This window comes from Alosa alosa, chromosome 18 (assembly GCF_017589495.1).
Source record: "Alosa alosa isolate M-15738 ecotype Scorff River chromosome 18, AALO_Geno_1.1, whole genome shotgun sequence".
NCBI classification, from domain to species: domain Eukaryota; kingdom Metazoa; phylum Chordata; class Actinopteri; order Clupeiformes; family Clupeidae; genus Alosa; species Alosa alosa.
The window spans coordinates 1,390,001-1,407,500 of record NC_063206.1 but is presented as its reverse complement, the minus strand read 5'-3'; the positions used below and the strand labels follow the sequence as shown (position 1 = coordinate 1,407,500).

General features: G+C 46.9%; 1 protein-coding gene across 1 annotated transcript in view; it reads left to right on the top strand.

The window, feature by feature from the left end:
- The window catches only part of tjap1 (tight junction associated protein 1 (peripheral)), a 104,762-nt gene that overhangs the window by 76,230 nt on the left and 11,032 nt on the right, over positions 1–17,500 (top strand). Inside the window, 2 exon segments of the mRNA XM_048269685.1 lie at positions 5,757–5,823; positions 16,757–16,864. Coding sequence (XP_048125642.1) covers positions 5,757–5,823; positions 16,757–16,864 — 175 coding nt within the window.

Here is a 17,500-nt window from a genome sequence, read left to right as displayed (position 1 = left end):
CCGTCATGATGCCCTCTCCCTCTCCTGTCATGATGGCCCTCTCCTCTCCTGTCATGATGCCCAGTGCCTCTCCCCTGCCCAGGTGGATCCCATCCCATCATGATGATGGTGTGGCATGTTGCTCCTCCTGTGGCATGTTGCTGCAGGTGGATGCCTGCTCTGGCCTGCAGATTCGATGATGTGGCATGTCCTCTCCCACCATGATGTGCTCTCTGGTGCGCCACATCGACTGTAGGAGGGTGTTCTACTCTCTCCCATGTCATGATGGCCACTCTCCTCTCCCATCATGCTGGTAGTGTTCATGGTGGCCTGCTTCTCCTCCTCTCGAGTGTTCTCTGGTGCCCACTCTCCTGTGATGCTGTACTCTCCTGTCATGATGCCCACTCTCCTCTCCTCTCTGGTAGTCACATAGAGTGTTCTCTCCTCTCCCATCATGATGCCCGCTCTCCTCTCCCATCATGATGCCCACTCTCCTGTCATGATGCCCACTCTCCTCTCCTCTCCCACCCTTATGTAAATGTGCTCTCTTGGTAGCCACATACTGTTAGTGTTCTACACCTAGTGGGCGTGTAGGTGACGTTTCTTTCGTGCGTCCATGTGGTTAGATCTGACTTAAATGCCAGTGTTATGATGGAGTGGCATAGTGCTGTCCAGAAAATCTCCGACCTGGAAAGATGCAGACATCACGGAGCTACTGTCCATGAGGGCAGACAGCATTTTGATAGAACACATGAAGGGAATGCCAAGAGACACGTTGTAGCCTACAACTGCATGGCAAGGCCAAACGAATTCAAAAGACTGAATCATAAGCAGAAGGCCCTGAAAAGGCAGTAGCCTACAGCGACGTCGTTGACGACAATAACAGGAGTATTTAATAAACTGTTAGCCAACACGGTCAGTTTTCTGTTTATTGATAGCCTTCTCATGACCTCACTGCTGACATTTGTTGAGCATAAATATGCCTAGAGAAAATGAAAACGAAGAAAAGCCAACTTTGTTCCAAGCTCCTTACGTAAATGCAATAGACACATGGGGAGAGGATGCTTTTGGAAAAATAAACCATGAAAAAACGAACCACTTCACTGTTATGTTAGTATTTTGTTTGTTGCTTAAAAACTTTGTATATGATGGCCTTGAAGTCTCGAGTTAGCCGAATTGGCTGGTACCATGAAGTTTGTGCATGCTTTCTCTCTCCAACGCAAACCAGATTTGGGGTTCCATAGCCAAGTAATTCTGCTACATAACGTTGAAAACAGATAAATGTGTTTATTCGACGCACACATACAGCGGGGAAAATAAGTATTGAACACGTCAACATTTTTTTCAGTAAGGATACTTCCAATGAGGCTATTTGCATGAAATTTTCACCAGACATTAGTATTAACTCAGATAATCCACCCATATAAAAATATCCAAACATTAAAGTCCATAAATTGAGTTATGTGTAATAAAGTGGAATGACACAGGAAAAAAGTATTGAACACGCTTGCTGAAATTTCTTAAGTACTTTGGGGAAGAGCCTTTATTTGAAATGACTGCTTCAAGGCATTTCCTGTATGACGAAACTAATCAGTCGCAGTAATCCGGTGTGATTTTGGCCCATTTTTTTAAACAGATAGTCTTTTAATATTGAAGATTCTAGGGGTCCCTCTTGTGAATCCTGATCTTTAGTTAACTTCCTAAACTATTCAATTGGATTGAAGTCCGGGCCTTGATTTCCTTTCTCTGAAACCAGTTGAGAGTTTCCTTTGCTGAATGGTTTGGATCATTGTCCTGCTGGAAGGTCTAGCCATGTCTCATCCTCATCATTCTGGTGGATGTAAAGATTATCCCGGAACAAAAGGACTCCATTCATCATTCCTTCAACTGTATGAAGTCTGCTAGTACCATGAGATGAAAAACAGCCCACACCATGATGCCACCACCTCCAAACCTCACTGTTGGTATGGTATTTTTAGGGTGATGATGCATAGTGCCATTTCTCCTCCAAATATGGTGTGTAGTATGACATCCAAAAAGTTCAATTTTGCTCTTGCCTGACCAAAATACATTCTATCAGTATTTCATAGGCTTGTCCAAATGTTGTGTAGCAAACTTTCAATGAGCTTTGACATGTTTTTCTTCAGTAATAGAGTCATGCGGGGAGTGTGCATAGAGGCCATGGTGGTGGAGTGCATTACCTATGATTGATTTTCTCTGTAATAATTGTACCTGCTGCATCCAAGTCTTTCTGGAGCTTTCTCCAAGTGGTCCTTAGCTCTTGGGCTACTCTTCTGACAATCCTTCTGACTTCCTGGTTGAAATATTGCAAAGGAGATCCTGTGCATGGCGGTTAATGATGCAGTGATGTTTCTTCCACTTGCAGATAATGGCTCCAATACTGCTTATTGAATGATTCTGAAGTTTTGAAGTGCATCTGTAACCAGTTCCATTGTTATGTTTTGCAACAATAAGGTTGCAAAGGTCTTACTGAAGCTCTTTGTTTTTAACCCATCATGAAATGTTTCTTGTGTGACACCTTGGTAGCGAAAAACCTTTTATAGCCCATCAGTATGTACTAAGCCAGCTTATATTAATTTGCACAGATAGGGAGGGATAATTACTCTCTAACTACTTATAGATTCCAGCTTGTTCCTTGCCATTCCTTGCCTTTGTGTACTGCTTTTTTCTTAGCGTGTTCAATACTTTTTCCTGTGCCATTCCACTTTTTTACTCATAACTCTACTTATGGATATTAATGTTTAGATTTTTTTAATATGTGTGGATTACTAAGTTAATACTAATGTCTGGTGAAATCATGTGAATAGCCTCACTGGAAGTATACTTACTGAAAAAAATGTTGACGTGTTCAATACTTATTTTCCCCGCTGTACAAATACTGAAGGTCAATTTCAAGTGCGCACTTAAGTGACTACTTCAAGTAGCCTATTAGCCTACGCGCAATAGATTTTTCTTCTTTAGCCTACATAATGCATACACTTTGTAAACGAACAGCAGCTGTGACAGGCAGCGGCCGCATATATTCTGCGTCATATCTCGCATCTTGTGAACTCTACAAGCCCCCACCCCTCACTTTCGACAACCACACAGAGATTCTGTAGTAATGCGTGTATGTCGTTCACACATAGGTCCATTATAAGGTCAGTATAAAGGTCCGCGGGTTAGCATCATATCTGAATCATCCGAAGGGTAGGACCTCCGTTTGACAAGCCTCCGCATATACTCCGGAGGTTATATCTGAAAGCGCTTATAGGGAGTGTTCTACTGACTGCTGATAGTCACATAGGGAGTGTTCTACTGTCTGCTGGTAGTCACATACTGGCTGCTGATAGTCACATAGGGGCTCTACTGACTGCTGATAGCTGGCATGGCTTGACTCTACTGACTGCTGATTGCTGGCATGGCTTGACTTTCACAGCTTTGATGTCAGATGCCCCATCAGATAGTAACTCAGTTTTTCCTCTATAGAAGAGTGTGTGTGTGTGTGTGTGTGTGTATGTGTAGAAGGGTGTGTGTGTGTGTGTGTGTGTGTGTGTGTGTGTTTGTGTGTGTGTATAGAAGAGTGTGTAAGTGTGGAGAACTGTGTGTGTATTTGTATGTATATGGGTGCCTGGGGCAATAACATTGCTGCATCCTGAACAGAGGTGATATCAAAAACATGACACACACACACACACTGTGTATGAGATCAAAACAGTCTTTCTGATGGGTACACACCTTTGTAGAGGAGTAATTAAACATGACACACACACACACACTGTGTATGAGATCAAAACAGTCTTTCTGATGGGTACACACCTTTGGTTCACTATCTGATGGGTATCTGCCATCAAACCTGTGAAAGTTATGCCAGCTGACAGCTGTACGAAGAACAGAGATGACTGAACACGACACACACACACACACACACACACACACACACACACACACACACACACTTTTTGAGCATACTTTCCCTTACTCACAGACAAACACTCTTGACTGGAAAGTGCTTGTGCAGAAACCGAAAGCAGTTAAGGTTCTAGAGTGCTGCCGTCTGGCTTCCTGGCTGCAGAAGTGCTGATCTGGCAACCATGCGTAAATATTCTGCTCATTGGTGAATGGGAACGAGCGGCATATTGATCCATGGACACTCGGCTCTCCGCTCCGCCACTGATGATAGGTCAGGGTGCTGTGTCCAGCCATTGAGTTCATCTCTAGCCCATTCATACCCACACACTCACAGCCAACACACACAGCAGAGGAAATGATTAGTCACGCCGATCAGGAGGAAGAGGAGGAGGAGGGTGATGATGATTATGGTTATTAGGATGGTGATGGAGATTGACCGTGTGTTCTCAGGCAGACAGGGAAATATTCCTCTCGCTGGCTGTCAATAAAACTCTGAAGGCGAGTCGACTATTCTGTGTGGGAGGAAAAAGACGTTTCAGTAGGTGCATAAGATGGAGGTGCGTTATAATTATAATAGGCAATAAAAACGCATCAACATTATCTATTACAGATGGAAATAACTGGTGATAACGCACCAACATTATCTATTACAGATGGAAATGACTGGTGATAACGCACCAACATTATCTAATACAGATGCAAATGTCAGGTGATAACGCACCAACATTATCTATTACAGATGCAAATGACAGGTGTAGAACACTGCACAGCTCTCCTGTCCTCATTCATTTTCCTCTCAAGATGAGACCTCTTAGGTCAGCATTTCTCAAACTGTGGGTCGCAGAGACATGCCAGGTGGGGCGCGAACTGACGTGAAAAACAGGATTTTTTAAAATTTATTTTTTTATCTGTAGCCTGGGCCCAGGTAGCACCCGATGCGCAATGGACAAACTGTGTTATTCATAGGGAAGCGCTCGTGTCAAGGCAGCTTAGTTAGTCCCTAACTAAATGAGATTTTGAACGAGGTTGTGAGAGTGGTGAATTTCATCAAGACCCGGCCCTTAAAAAGTGCGTCTATTTTCCGCACTTTGCGAGGAGATCGGAGCTGACCACACAGCTGTACTGTTTCACAGCGTGGCAAGGTGGCTTTTCCGAGGTAAAGCCACCTTGGCTTAGCTTGGCGGAGCTACGTTAAGGAACGAGCGTTAGGGCACGACCGTTAGAACAGAGCTACGTTAGGGCACGACCGTTAGAACGGAGCTACGTTAGGGCACGACCGTTAGAACGGAGCTACGTTAAGAAACGAGCATTAGGGCACGACCGTTAGAACAGAGCTACGTTAGGGCATGACCGTTAGAACGGAGCTACGTTAGGGGACGACCGTTAGAACGGAGCTACGTTAGGGCACGACCGTTAGAATGGAGCTACGTTAAGAAACGAGCGTTGGGGCACGACCGTTAGAACGGAGCTACGTTAGGGCACGACCGTTAGAACGGAGCTACGTTAGGGCACAACCGTTCGGGCACAACCGTTCGGGCACGACCGTTAGAGCGGAGCTTCGTTAAGGCATGACCGCTAGAGCGGTCACTCTTCTAATCAGGGAGAGCAAGGATTAATACTTACTCACTCTCTTTGTCACACATACACCTACACAACACACACACACACACACTTACTCTGACCAACACTCCAGCGATGTGTCACATGTGTCTATCATGATGAGATATGTCTTTGTAAAGAAAGTCCTTTTCCCAGCGGGACTGGATGGCACTATCGGACTTTTGGTATGAATCTAATGTTTTTCTCTTTCTCTCTTTGTGTGTGTGTGTGTGTGTGTGTGTGTGTGTGTGTGTGTGTTTTAACAGACTCCAGAACAGCTACACTGCCTCTCAGAGGGCCAACCAGGAGCTGGAGGAGAAACTACACGCTTTGGTAACCTTTCACCTGACCCATGTGTGTGCATGTGCGTGTGCGCGCGAGTGCTCGGTCAGTAGAAATAGTTCAAAATTCATTACATTATGTTAGCCACATCTTGTATGTTTGTGTGTGTATTGGTGTATAAGGAGAACAGGATTTGAGTGATCACATCACCACGTTGCCACCCATCCCCCTGCTCTCTCATTGATCTGTACTGGAGTGTGTGTGTGTGTTGTAGCAAGCTTGTGGTCATGCATAACCAACTGAAAGGTCTGTGTGTGTGTGTGTGTGTGTGTGTGTGTGTGTGTGACGATTACAGCCCTGCAGTAACTGTAGATTTATTTCGAACCTTCCAAGGATCCGACTGCTGTAAAGTGGATAAACTCAATCAGCATAAATGGATTTATCGTTAAGCATCAGGACACATCTGAGAGTCCATTTTGTGTGTGTGTGTGTGTGTGTGTGTGTGTGTGTGTGTGTGTGTGTGTGTGTGTGTGTGTGTGTGTGTGTGTGTGTGCGGTATATGCTCATTTTTCCCTCCAAATCCAATCACATCAGATCGAAGTGGGTTCGCTGCACTGTTCCCAGCACCCTGAGCTCAAATTGATTTCCCATGAAGCTTTGCAGCCGACAAAGCAGTGAGGGAGGTTCCCACTGCTTACCTCCTCCCTGCTTAAACACACACACACACACTCACTCAGACACACGCACACACACACACACTCACTCAGACACACACACACACACACACACACACACACACACACACACTCACACACACACACACACACACTCACAGACACACACACACACACACACACACACACACACACACACTCACTCAGACACACACAGGCGCGCACAAACACATACATACAAGGATATACTCTCCACTCACTTACTAACACACACACACACAAACACACTCTGTTTCTGGTTCCATCCCACTGTCTCTCCCTTACAAACAAACATACACACACAGAATGTATTCTCTTCACTTATTTACTCACACACACACACACACACACACACACACACACACACACACACACATAACTCCAATTTCAACACGCTATTCACCCCCCAAATGAGATGTTTTTGAGCATCTTTGCAATAGTTGGTTGGCTAACTGCAGATTGGCACTAGTTGTTGATGAAGAGGCTGGTCTCTGGTGGTCTGGCACAAGGGACACACACACACACAGTGGTCTCTGGTGGCCTGGCTCTTAGCGGGGCTAAGCAAAAGTGGGTAATAGCAGTAGTGCTGATAGAATGACATTTCAAATATTCCTTCAAAAAAAAAAAAAGATTTAAAGCAGTTGTACAGGGTAGCTAGTTGGAAGGGAGAGTAGAGTAGAGAGTAACCAAACTAAACTGTAGTTTGGTTACCGTGTTTGAGAGATGATCTGTAGTTTGGTTAGCATGTTTGAGAGATGATCTGTAGTTTGGTTAGCATGTTTGAGAGATGATCTGTAGTTTGGTTAGCATGTTTGAGAGATGATCTGTAGTTTGGTTACCTATTTGAGAGATGATCTGTAGTTTGGTTAGCCTATTTGAGAGATGATCTGTAGTTTGGTTACCGTGTTTGAGAGATGATCCGTAGTTTGGTTAGCATGTTTGAGAGATGATCTGTAGTTTGGTTACCTATTTGAGAGATGATCTGTAGTTTGGTTACCATGTTTGAGAGATGATCTGTAGTTTGGTTAGCATGTTTGAGAGATGATCTGTAGTTTGGTTACCTATTTGAGAGATGATCTGTAGTTTGGTTAGCATGTTTGAGAGATGATCTGTAGTTTGGTTAGCGTGTTTGAGAGATCATCTGTAGTTTGGTTACCGTGTTTGAGAGAGATGATCATGTTTGATTAACCATGTTTGGATTACCTGTAGTTTGGTTAGCATTTGAGAGATGATCTGTAGTTTGGTTACCATGTTTTGAGATTAATCTGTAGTTTGGTTACGTGTTTGAGAGATGATCTGTAGTTTGTTACCCATTTGTTTGAGTTAGCATGTTTGAGATATGATCTGTAGTATGGTTAGCATGTTTGAGAGATGATCTGTAGTTTGGTTACCATGTTTGAGATTAACTGTAGTTTGGTTACCTATTTGAGAGATGATCTGTAGTTTGGTTAGCATGTTTGAGAGATGATCTGTAGTTTGGTTACCCTATTTGAGAGATGATCTGTAGTTTGGTTACCGTGTTTGAGAGATGATCTGTAGTTTGCTACGTGGTTGAGAGATGATTGGTAGTTTGGCTAGCATGTTTGAGAGATGATCTGTAGTTTGTTACCATGTTTGAGAGATGATCTGTAGTTTGGTTTACCATGTTTGAGATGAACTGAGTTTCTGTTTGAGAGATTGTAGGTTACCCATTTGTAGATTATCTGTAGTTTGAGATTATCTGTAGTATGGTTAGCATGTTTGAGAGATGATCTGTAGTTTGGTTAGCGGAGAGATGATGTTTGAGAGATGATCTGTAGTTTGATGATCCAGTTTGTTGTTTGAGAGATTTGAGAGCATGTTTGAGATATGATCTGTAGTTTGTTTGAGATTAACTGTAGTTTGCTACCGTGGTTTGAGAGATGATCTATTTCTGAGAGATGATCTGTATGATCTGTAGTTTGGTTAGCATGTTTTGAGAGATGATCTGTAGTTTGGTTACCTATTTGAGAGATGATCTGTAGTTTGGTTAGCATGTTTGAGAGATGATCTGTAGTTTGGTTAGCGTGTTTGAGAGATCATCTGTAGTTTGGTTACCATGTTTGAGAGATGATCTGTAGTTTGGTTACCATGTTTGAGATTAACTGTAGTTTGGTTACCGTGTTTGAGAGATGATCTGTAGTTTGGTTACCGTGTTTGAGAGATGATCTGTAGTTTGGTTACCATGTTTGAGATTAACTGTAGTTTGGTTACCTATTTGAGAGATGATCTGTAGTTTGGTTACCATGTTTGAGATTAACTGTAGTTTGGTTACCTATTTCAGAGATGATCTGTAGTTTGGTTAGCATGTTTGAGAGATGATCTGTAGTTTGGTTACCTATTTGAGAGATGATCCGTAGTTTGGTTAGCGTATTTGAGAGATGATCTGTAGTTTTACCATGTTGAGATTAATTGTAGTTTGCTACCTATTTGGAGAGATGAGTTTGGTTAGCATGTTTGAGATTAATGTATCTGTAGTTGAGAGATTACTGTGTTTGAGAGATGATCTGTAGTTTGGTTACCATGTTTGAGATTAACTGTAGTTTGGTTACCGTGTTTGAGAGATGATCTGTAGTTTGGTTACCTATTTGAGAGATGATCTGTAGTTTGGTTAGCATGTTTGAGAGATGATCTGTAGTTTGGTTACCATGTTTGAGAGATGATCTGTAGTTTGGTTACCTATTTGAGAGATGATCTGTAGTTTGGTTACCTATTTGAGAGATGATCTGTAGTTTGGTTACCATGTTTGAGAGATGATCTGTAGTTTGGTTACCTATTTGAGAGATGATCTGTAGTTTGGTTAGCATGTTTGAGAGATGATCTGTAGTTTGGTTACCTATTTGAGAGATGATCTGTAGTTTGGTTTATTTAGATGATCTGTATTTTGTTTTGAGAGATGATCTGTAGTTTGGTTACCTTTCCTAGTTTGCTCCCTGAAGATGGTCTGGTTCAGCTGATGATCTGAGTTGGACTACACTGGAGATGAGCAGAGTGTTACCATGTTTGAGAATGACATATATGATCCCCTTACACAGCTGTGCTATGTAAAAGCAGGAGTGCCTGCACATATAGATCTCCTGTTATATCGTTATAATGAATTAATGGGAGGGCGAAGGCTAAGAACTCACACAAGGAGTCCATTAATTCCTCAGATAACAGGAGACCTCAAGGCCAGTTATCCGCTTTTAGCACCTGGTTGCCACTATAGGTAATAGTCATGCCTTTATAGCACGCACAGGAAACAGACGGTTCCGTTTAAAAAAAGCCGACTTGTTCAGTTTGTTTTACAACTTTGAGGTAGCATGGACAGTTAGCTTGTTTACAGTTGATTCCATTGTTGCGAAGCCTGCTTCCAGGCTCAAACGTCGTCCTACTATGGTTGTTATAGTTACCATTATTAAGCATTGATATGAAACAGTGATTAAACTTTTTTACCAGATCTACTTCATAGGTGTCCCGTTATTCAGAATTAATAGCCACCCCACCAGCCAATCAGAAAAGAGTATTTCTTCTCTCCGGGTGATATAAACATACATGATCCCCTTACACACACTATAAACATACATGATCCCCTTACACACGATATAAACATACATGAGACCCTTACACACACCATAAGCATATACGATCCCCTGCCAATGGTGTGGGTTTTCTCTCATTCAGTTTCATTGTTAATCAGTGTCTGTTTATCTCTGTAACTGTCTGTCTGTCTGTTAGTCGGTCTGTCTTTGTAACTCTCGTGTGTGTGTCTGTGTGTGTAACAGTCACTCTCCCTGTATTCTCATCTCTCTCTGATCCCCCTCTTTTCCACGCTGCCCTGTGATCCGGGTCGTCTTTTCATCTCCATTCAGGCCGCCATCAGCCAGACTTGGGTCTATGCAGTTGCGTTTCTCATTCTCTCTCTTTCTCAGTCTCTCATTCGTTTCCATCCATCCCCATTCATCTCCATGTATTTTATACTCCATCCCTCCATCCCTCCCTGCGTGTCCACGCATCCCTCCATCCACTCTGGCTAGCTGACTTCCTGCTTCCTGCCTGCTCATTTCCTCTGGGCTTGTGCTATTCAGCAGTGCTAATGTCTGCCATGCTGTGCTAGGCTAGGCTATGCTAATTTGCATTTTGTAGTGCTATTGTCTGCTTTACTGTGCTAGACTAGGCTGTGCTAATCTGTAATTTGCTGTGCTGAACTGTGCTGTTTCGCTAGACTGTGCTATGCTATGCTATGCTATGTGATGCTGGAATAACCAATGCGTGACTTGTCAGAGGGTAGGCTATATGCTACTAAATAAGCCATGTTCTGCTGTGTCATACTGCTACTGTTTGATCGGCTATTCTGTGCTAGGCTGTGGTTTGATCGGCTATTCTGTGCTAGGCTGTGTTTGGCTGCTTGGAAAGCCAGCACCTGCATGAAAACTTCCTGATGATAAAGATGATGATGGTGGTGGTGGTGGTGGGAGGCAGAGCTTCACATTTGGCAGCGTGGAAATGTGACGTTTTTTAGCCACAAAAGGCTGTCTTGTTCTAACCAGATAATCTTAACTTGAGTGTCAATGCTAGCTCGCTCAAAAGCAGCCTTTTTCCTGGTGAAGGCTAATCAGTGGCTTTGATTTGAGGTTTCAGCTTGTGTGATTGTGCTGCTCAGCTCCGATGCCGCTGCTGATTGGTCCCCATAGAGGATCTGCCACTGGGTATACATGGGACGTCAGCCAATTAGCACAGCTCTAGAAAGACAATCAACAAACACAGCAACAGACAACCTAACAACAACGTCAACACCAAACAAACAAACAAGCGCAGCATCAGCAGAGTGACATTGTACACACAGGAATGCCACCCTGCGCATATAGCAGCAGCATCAGCAGAGTGGCATTGTTAACACAGAGTGCTAAATTGTCGCCATGGTAGCAGCATCAGCAGAGTGGCACTGCTACACACACAGAGTGCTACCCCTGTTGCCATGGCAGCAGCATCAGCAGAATGGCATCGCTACACACAGGAGTGCCACCCTGTTGCCATGGCAGCGAGACTCGCCTGAACGCTGTCAGAATGTCAGCTCTGGCTCTCACCCCCTCCCCTCTCGCTGGGTACCCCCACAGCTGGGTACCCCCACAGCTGGAAACCTCACCCTCAGCCGGGGTGATACAGGGCCCTTTGGGGGGTCATGTGTCAGTCCCCTGATGACCAGTTGTGCATTGCAATTAAACTGACTCCTTCCTCACTTCAGTGTTTGAAAACCTTTCTGCTCTGTCTCTCCATGTCCTCCCTCCTCCTCTCTCCCTTACATCTATGTGTGCCTCTCTGCTCATAACTATCTCTCTCTCTCTCTCTCTCTCTCTCCCCCTTACATCTATGTGTGCCTCTCTGCTCATAACTATCTCTCTCTCTCTCTCTCTCTCTCTCTTTCTCTCTTTCTCTCTCCCTTACATTTATGTGTGCCTCTCTGCTCATAACTATCTCTCTCCCTCTATCTCTCTCTCTATCTTTCTCACTTTTTATCTCTCTCCCACTCTATCTCTCATTCGCTCTATCTCTCATTCGCTTAATCTCTCACTCTATCTCTCTCACTCTCTCTAGGTCTCGTTCTTTCTCTGTCTCCTCGCTCACCTTTCCCTTTCTATGACCCCTTTCTCCCTCCCCACCCCCATCTCCCTTTCTTTCTATCTGTTTGTCTCTCTCTATCTGTTCATCTCTCTATCTGTTCGTCTCTCTCTATATCTGTTCGTCTGTTCGTCTCTCTCTCTATCTGTTTGTCTCTCTCTCTATCTGTTCGTATCTCTCTATCTGTCCATCTTTTTCCTTTTTCCTCTTTCTCTGTGTTCCTTCTCTCCCTGGCAGGTAATTTAGCTAACTGCCAGGCGACCTGTTGTCATGGCAGCAGCATCAGCAGAATGGCATCGCTACACACAGGAGTGCCACCCTGTTGCCATGGCAGCAGCATCAGCAGAATGGCATCGCTACACACAGGAGTGCCACCCTGTTGCCATGGCAGCAGCATCAGCAGAATGGCATCGCTACACACAGGAGTGCCACCCTGTTGCCATGGCAGCAGCATCAGCAGAATGGCATCGCTACACACAGGAGTGCCACCCTGTTGCCATGGCAGCAGCATCAGCAGAATGGCATCGCTACACACAGGAGTGCCACCCTGTTGCCATGGCAGCAGCATCAGCAGAATGGCATCGCTACACACAGGAGTGCCACCCTGTTGCCATGGCAGCAGCATCAGCAGAATGGCATCGCTACACACAGGAGTGCCACCCTGTTGCCATGGCAGCAGCATCAGCAGAATGGCATCGCTACACACAGGAGTGCCACCCTGTTGCCATGGCAGCAGCATCAGCAGAATGGCATCGCTACACACAGGAGTGCCACCCTGTTGCCATGGCAGCAGCATCAGCAGAATGGCATCGCTACACACAGGAGTGCCACCCTGTTGCCATGGCAGCAGCATCAGCAGAATGGCATCGCTACACACAGGAGTGCCACCCTGTCGCCATAGCAGCAGCATCAGCAGAATGGCATCGCTACACACAGGAGTGCCACCCTGTTGCCATGGCAGCAGCATCAGCAGAATGGCATCGCTACACACAGGAGTGCCACCCTGTTGCCATGGCAGCAGCATCAGCAGAATGGCATCGCTACACACAGGAGTGCCACCCTGTTGCCATGGCAGCAGCATCAGCAGAATGGCATCGCTACACACAGGAGTGCCACCCTGTTGCCATGGCAGCAGCATCAGCAGAATGGCATCGCTACACACAGGAGTGCCACCCTGTTGCCATGGCAGCAGCATCAGCAGAATGGCATCGCTACACACAGGAGTGCCACCCTGTTGCCATGGCAGCAGCATCAGCAGAATGGCATCGCTACACACAGGAGTGCCACCCTGTTGCCATGGCAGCAGCATCAGCAGAATGGCATCGCTACACACAGGAGTGCCACCCTGTTGCCATGGCAGCAGCATCAGCAGAATGGCATCGCTACACACAGGAGTGCCACCCTGTTGCCATGGCAGCAGCATCAGCAGAATGGCATCGCTACACACAGGAGTGCCACCCTGTTGCCATGGCAGCAGCATCAGCAGAATGGCATCGCTACACACAGGAGTGCCACCCTGTTGCCATGGCAGCAGCATCAGCAGAATGGCATCGCTACACACAGGAGTGCCACCCTGTTGCCATGGCAGCAGCATCAGCAGAATGGCATCGCTACACACAGGAGTGCCACCCTGTTGCCATGGCAGCAGCATCAGCAGAATGGCATCGCTACACACAGGAGTGCCACCCTGTTGCCATGGCAGCAGCATCAGCAGAATGGCATCGCTACACACAGGAGTGCCACCCTGTTGCCATGGCAGCAGCATCAGCAGAATGGCATCGCTACACACAGGAGTGCCACCCTGTTGCCATGGCAGCAGCATCAGCAGAATGGCATCGCTACACACAGGAGTGCCACCCTGTTGCCATGGCAGCAGCATCAGCAGAATGGCATCGCTACACACAGGAGTGCCACCCTGTTGCCATGGCAGCAGCATCAGCAGAATGGCATCGCTACACACAGGAGTGCCACCCTGTTGCCATGGCAGCAGCATCAGCAGAATGGCATCGCTACACACAGGAGTGCCACCCTGTTGCCATGGCAGCAGCATCAGCAGAATGGCATCGCTACACACAGGAGTGCCACCCTGTTGCCATGGCAGCAGCATCAGCAGAATGGCATCGCTACACACAGGAGTGCCACCCTGTTGCCATGGCAGCAGCATCAGCAGAATGGCATCGCTACACACAGGAGTGCCACCCTGTTGCCATGGCAGCAGCATCAGCAGAATGGCATCGCTACACACAGGAGTGCCACCCTGTTGCCATGGCAGCAGCATCAGCAGAATGGCATCGCTACACACAGGAGTGCCACCCTGTTGCCATGGCAGCAGCATCAGCAGAATGGCATCGCTACACACAGGAGTGCCACCCTGTTGCCATGGCAGCAGCATCAGCAGAATGGCATCGCTACACACAGGAGTGCCACCCTGTTGCCATGGCAGCAGCATCAGCAGAATGGCATCGCTACACACAGGAGTGCCACCCTGTTGCCATGGCAGCAGCATCAGCAGAATGGCATCGCTACACACAGGAGTGCCACCCTGTTGCCATGGCAGCAGCATCAGCAGAATGGCATCGCTACACACAGGAGTGCCACCCTGTTGCCATGGCAGCAGCATCAGCAGAATGGCATCGCTACACACAGGAGTGCCACCCTGTTGCCATGGCAGCAGCATCAGCAGAATGGCATCGCTACACACAGGAGTGCCACCCTGTTGCCATGGCAGCAGCATCAGCAGAATGGCATCGCTACACACAGGAGTGCCACCCTGTTGCCATGGCAGCAGCATCAGCAGAATGGCATCGCTACACACAGGAGTGCCACCCTGTTGCCATGGCAGCAGCATCAGCAGAATGGCATCGCTACACACAGGAGTGCCACCCTGTTGCCATGGCAGCAGCATCAGCAGAATGGCATCGCTACACACAGGAGTGCCACCCTGTTGCCATGGCAGCAGCATCAGCAGAGTGACCTCCCTCCCCCACACACACACACACACACACCCTCTTCTGGGCTATCAGTCTGCTCGACATTCTGGTGGTGTTGAACCTCAGGTGTATTAGTGAGGATTACCCATGGTTGGATTACCTGGTGGTGTTGAACCCAGGTGTAGTGAGGATTCAGGTGAGGGGATTACCTGGTGGTGTTGAACCTCAGGTGTGAGGATTACCTGGTGGTGTTGAACCTCAGGTGTATTAGTGAGGATTACCTGGTGTAGTTGAACCCTATTAGTGAGGATTACCTGGTGTAGTTGAACCCTATTAGTGAGGATTACCTGGTGGTGTTGAACCTCAGGTGTATTAGTGAGGATTACCTGGTGGTGTTGAACCTCAGGTGTATTAGTGAGGATTACCTGGTGGTGTTGAACCTCAGGCTTACTGGTGCTGGTCAAAAAAGTAGAAGCTGTAATGAGACTGGATGTAACCAGGACACCTGGAATTGGGCTCACTGGGGAAACTAGTCCACTGGGGGGGTCAAAGTTCAAAGTGCACAGTTAAGCTGAGGTCTGTGCAAGACCTTGAGAGAAATTATCATGGAAGAGATTAAGAGATGAGAAGGAGAGAGAGAGAGAGATGAGAAGGAGAGAGAGAGAGATGAGAAGAAGGGAAGGATGGGTAGAAGAAGGAAGTGGTGGAAAGAGGTGAAGTAGAAGAAGGGATCCGGAGATGGAGGTAGAGATGGAGAGATGAGATGGAGGTGGAGATGGAGAGATGAGATGGAGAGATGAGATGGAGGTGGAGATGGAGAGATGAGATGGAGGTAGAGATGGAGAGATGAGATGGAGGTAGAGATGGGATGGAGAGATGGAGAGGAGATGGTAGAGATGGAGAGATGAGATGGAGGTAGAGATGGCCATGCTGAGGTCTGTTATGTTGCTGTAGTGATGTGTTCAGGTAGCCATGCTGAGGTCTGCTGTGTTATGTTGCTGTACAGCATATAGTCTGCATGAGTGGTGGTTATGTTGCTGTACAGCATATAGTCTGCATGAGTGGTGGTAAAGTTGCCCTCTCCTGCCTCTCTTGCCCTCCTCTCCTGCCCTCTCCTGCCCTCTCTCCTGCCCTCTCCTGCCCTCTTGCCCTCTCCTGCCCTCTCCTGCCCTCCTGCCTCTCCTGCCCTCTCCTGCCCTCTTGCCCTCTCTCCTGCCCTCTTGCCCTCTCTCCTGCCCTCTTGCCCTCTCCTGCCCTCCTGCCCTCTCTTGCCCTCTCCTGCCCTCTCCTGCCCTCTCCTGCCCGCTTGCCCTCTCCTGCCCTCCTGCCCTCCTGCCCTCTTGCCCTCTTGCCCCCTCCTGCCCTCTTGCCCTCTTGCCCTCTCCTGCCCTCTTGCCCTCTCCTGCCCTCTTGCCCCGCATCCTTCTGTTCAGTGCAGGTGTGTTTTCTTTTCCTCCATCTTCCTTTTCTCTTCCCTCTCTCGCTCTTTGATTGCCCCCCCCTCCTCTTTGATTGCCCCCCCCCTCCTCTTTGATTGGTTCTCTGGTTCCGAAGAGGGGTGGTTTTAAAAATGACCACTTTCACTCAAACACTGTTAAGAGTGTGTTATACATGACTAGTCTGCCTTGCACTCACATTACACACACACACCTATCTAACACACACACACACACACACACACACACACACACACAGAGCAGTTGATGTGTCCTCTCTGGTCCGTAGCTGCGCAAAGTGGAGCGGGATAAGAAGACGATGGACCAGGAGATCGTGGAGCTCACCAACAAGCTGCTGGACGCCAAGAACACCATCGACAAGCTGGAGGAGCTCAATGTGCGTACTCTGTGTGTGTGTGTCTATATGCAAGAACACCATCGACAAGCTGGAGGAGCTCAATGTGCGTACTCTGTGTGTGTGTGTGTGTGTGTGTGTGTGTCTATATGCAAGAACACCATCGACAAGCTGGAGGAGCTCAATGTGCGTACTCTGTGTGTGTGTGTGTGTGTGTGTGTGTGTGTCTATATGCAAGAACACCATCGACAAGCTGGAGGAGCTCAATGTGCGTACTCTGTGTGTGTGTGTCTATATGCAAGAACACCATCGACAAGCTGGAGGAGCTCAATATGCGTACTCTGTGTGTGTGTGTGTGTGTGTGTGTGTGTGTGTGTGTGTGTGTGTGTGTCTGCAAGTTAGAGGAGTTCAGTGTGCGTACTCTATGTGTGTGTGTTTATATGCAAGCTGGAGGAGCTCAGTGTGCGTATGCTCTATGTGTGTGTGTGTGTGTCTGTACCTGTGTTTGTATTTGAGTATTAGAGGATGTGTGCACACTCTTTTGTGTGTGGGTGTGTGTCTATATGGATGTGTGTGTGTGATTGTGTGTAATGGATGAGTGTGTGTGTTTGCTTCCATCTCTAAGTAGCTAAATATTTGCGAGTTGCTGGCAGGCGTCTTTGCAGAATACATTGAATT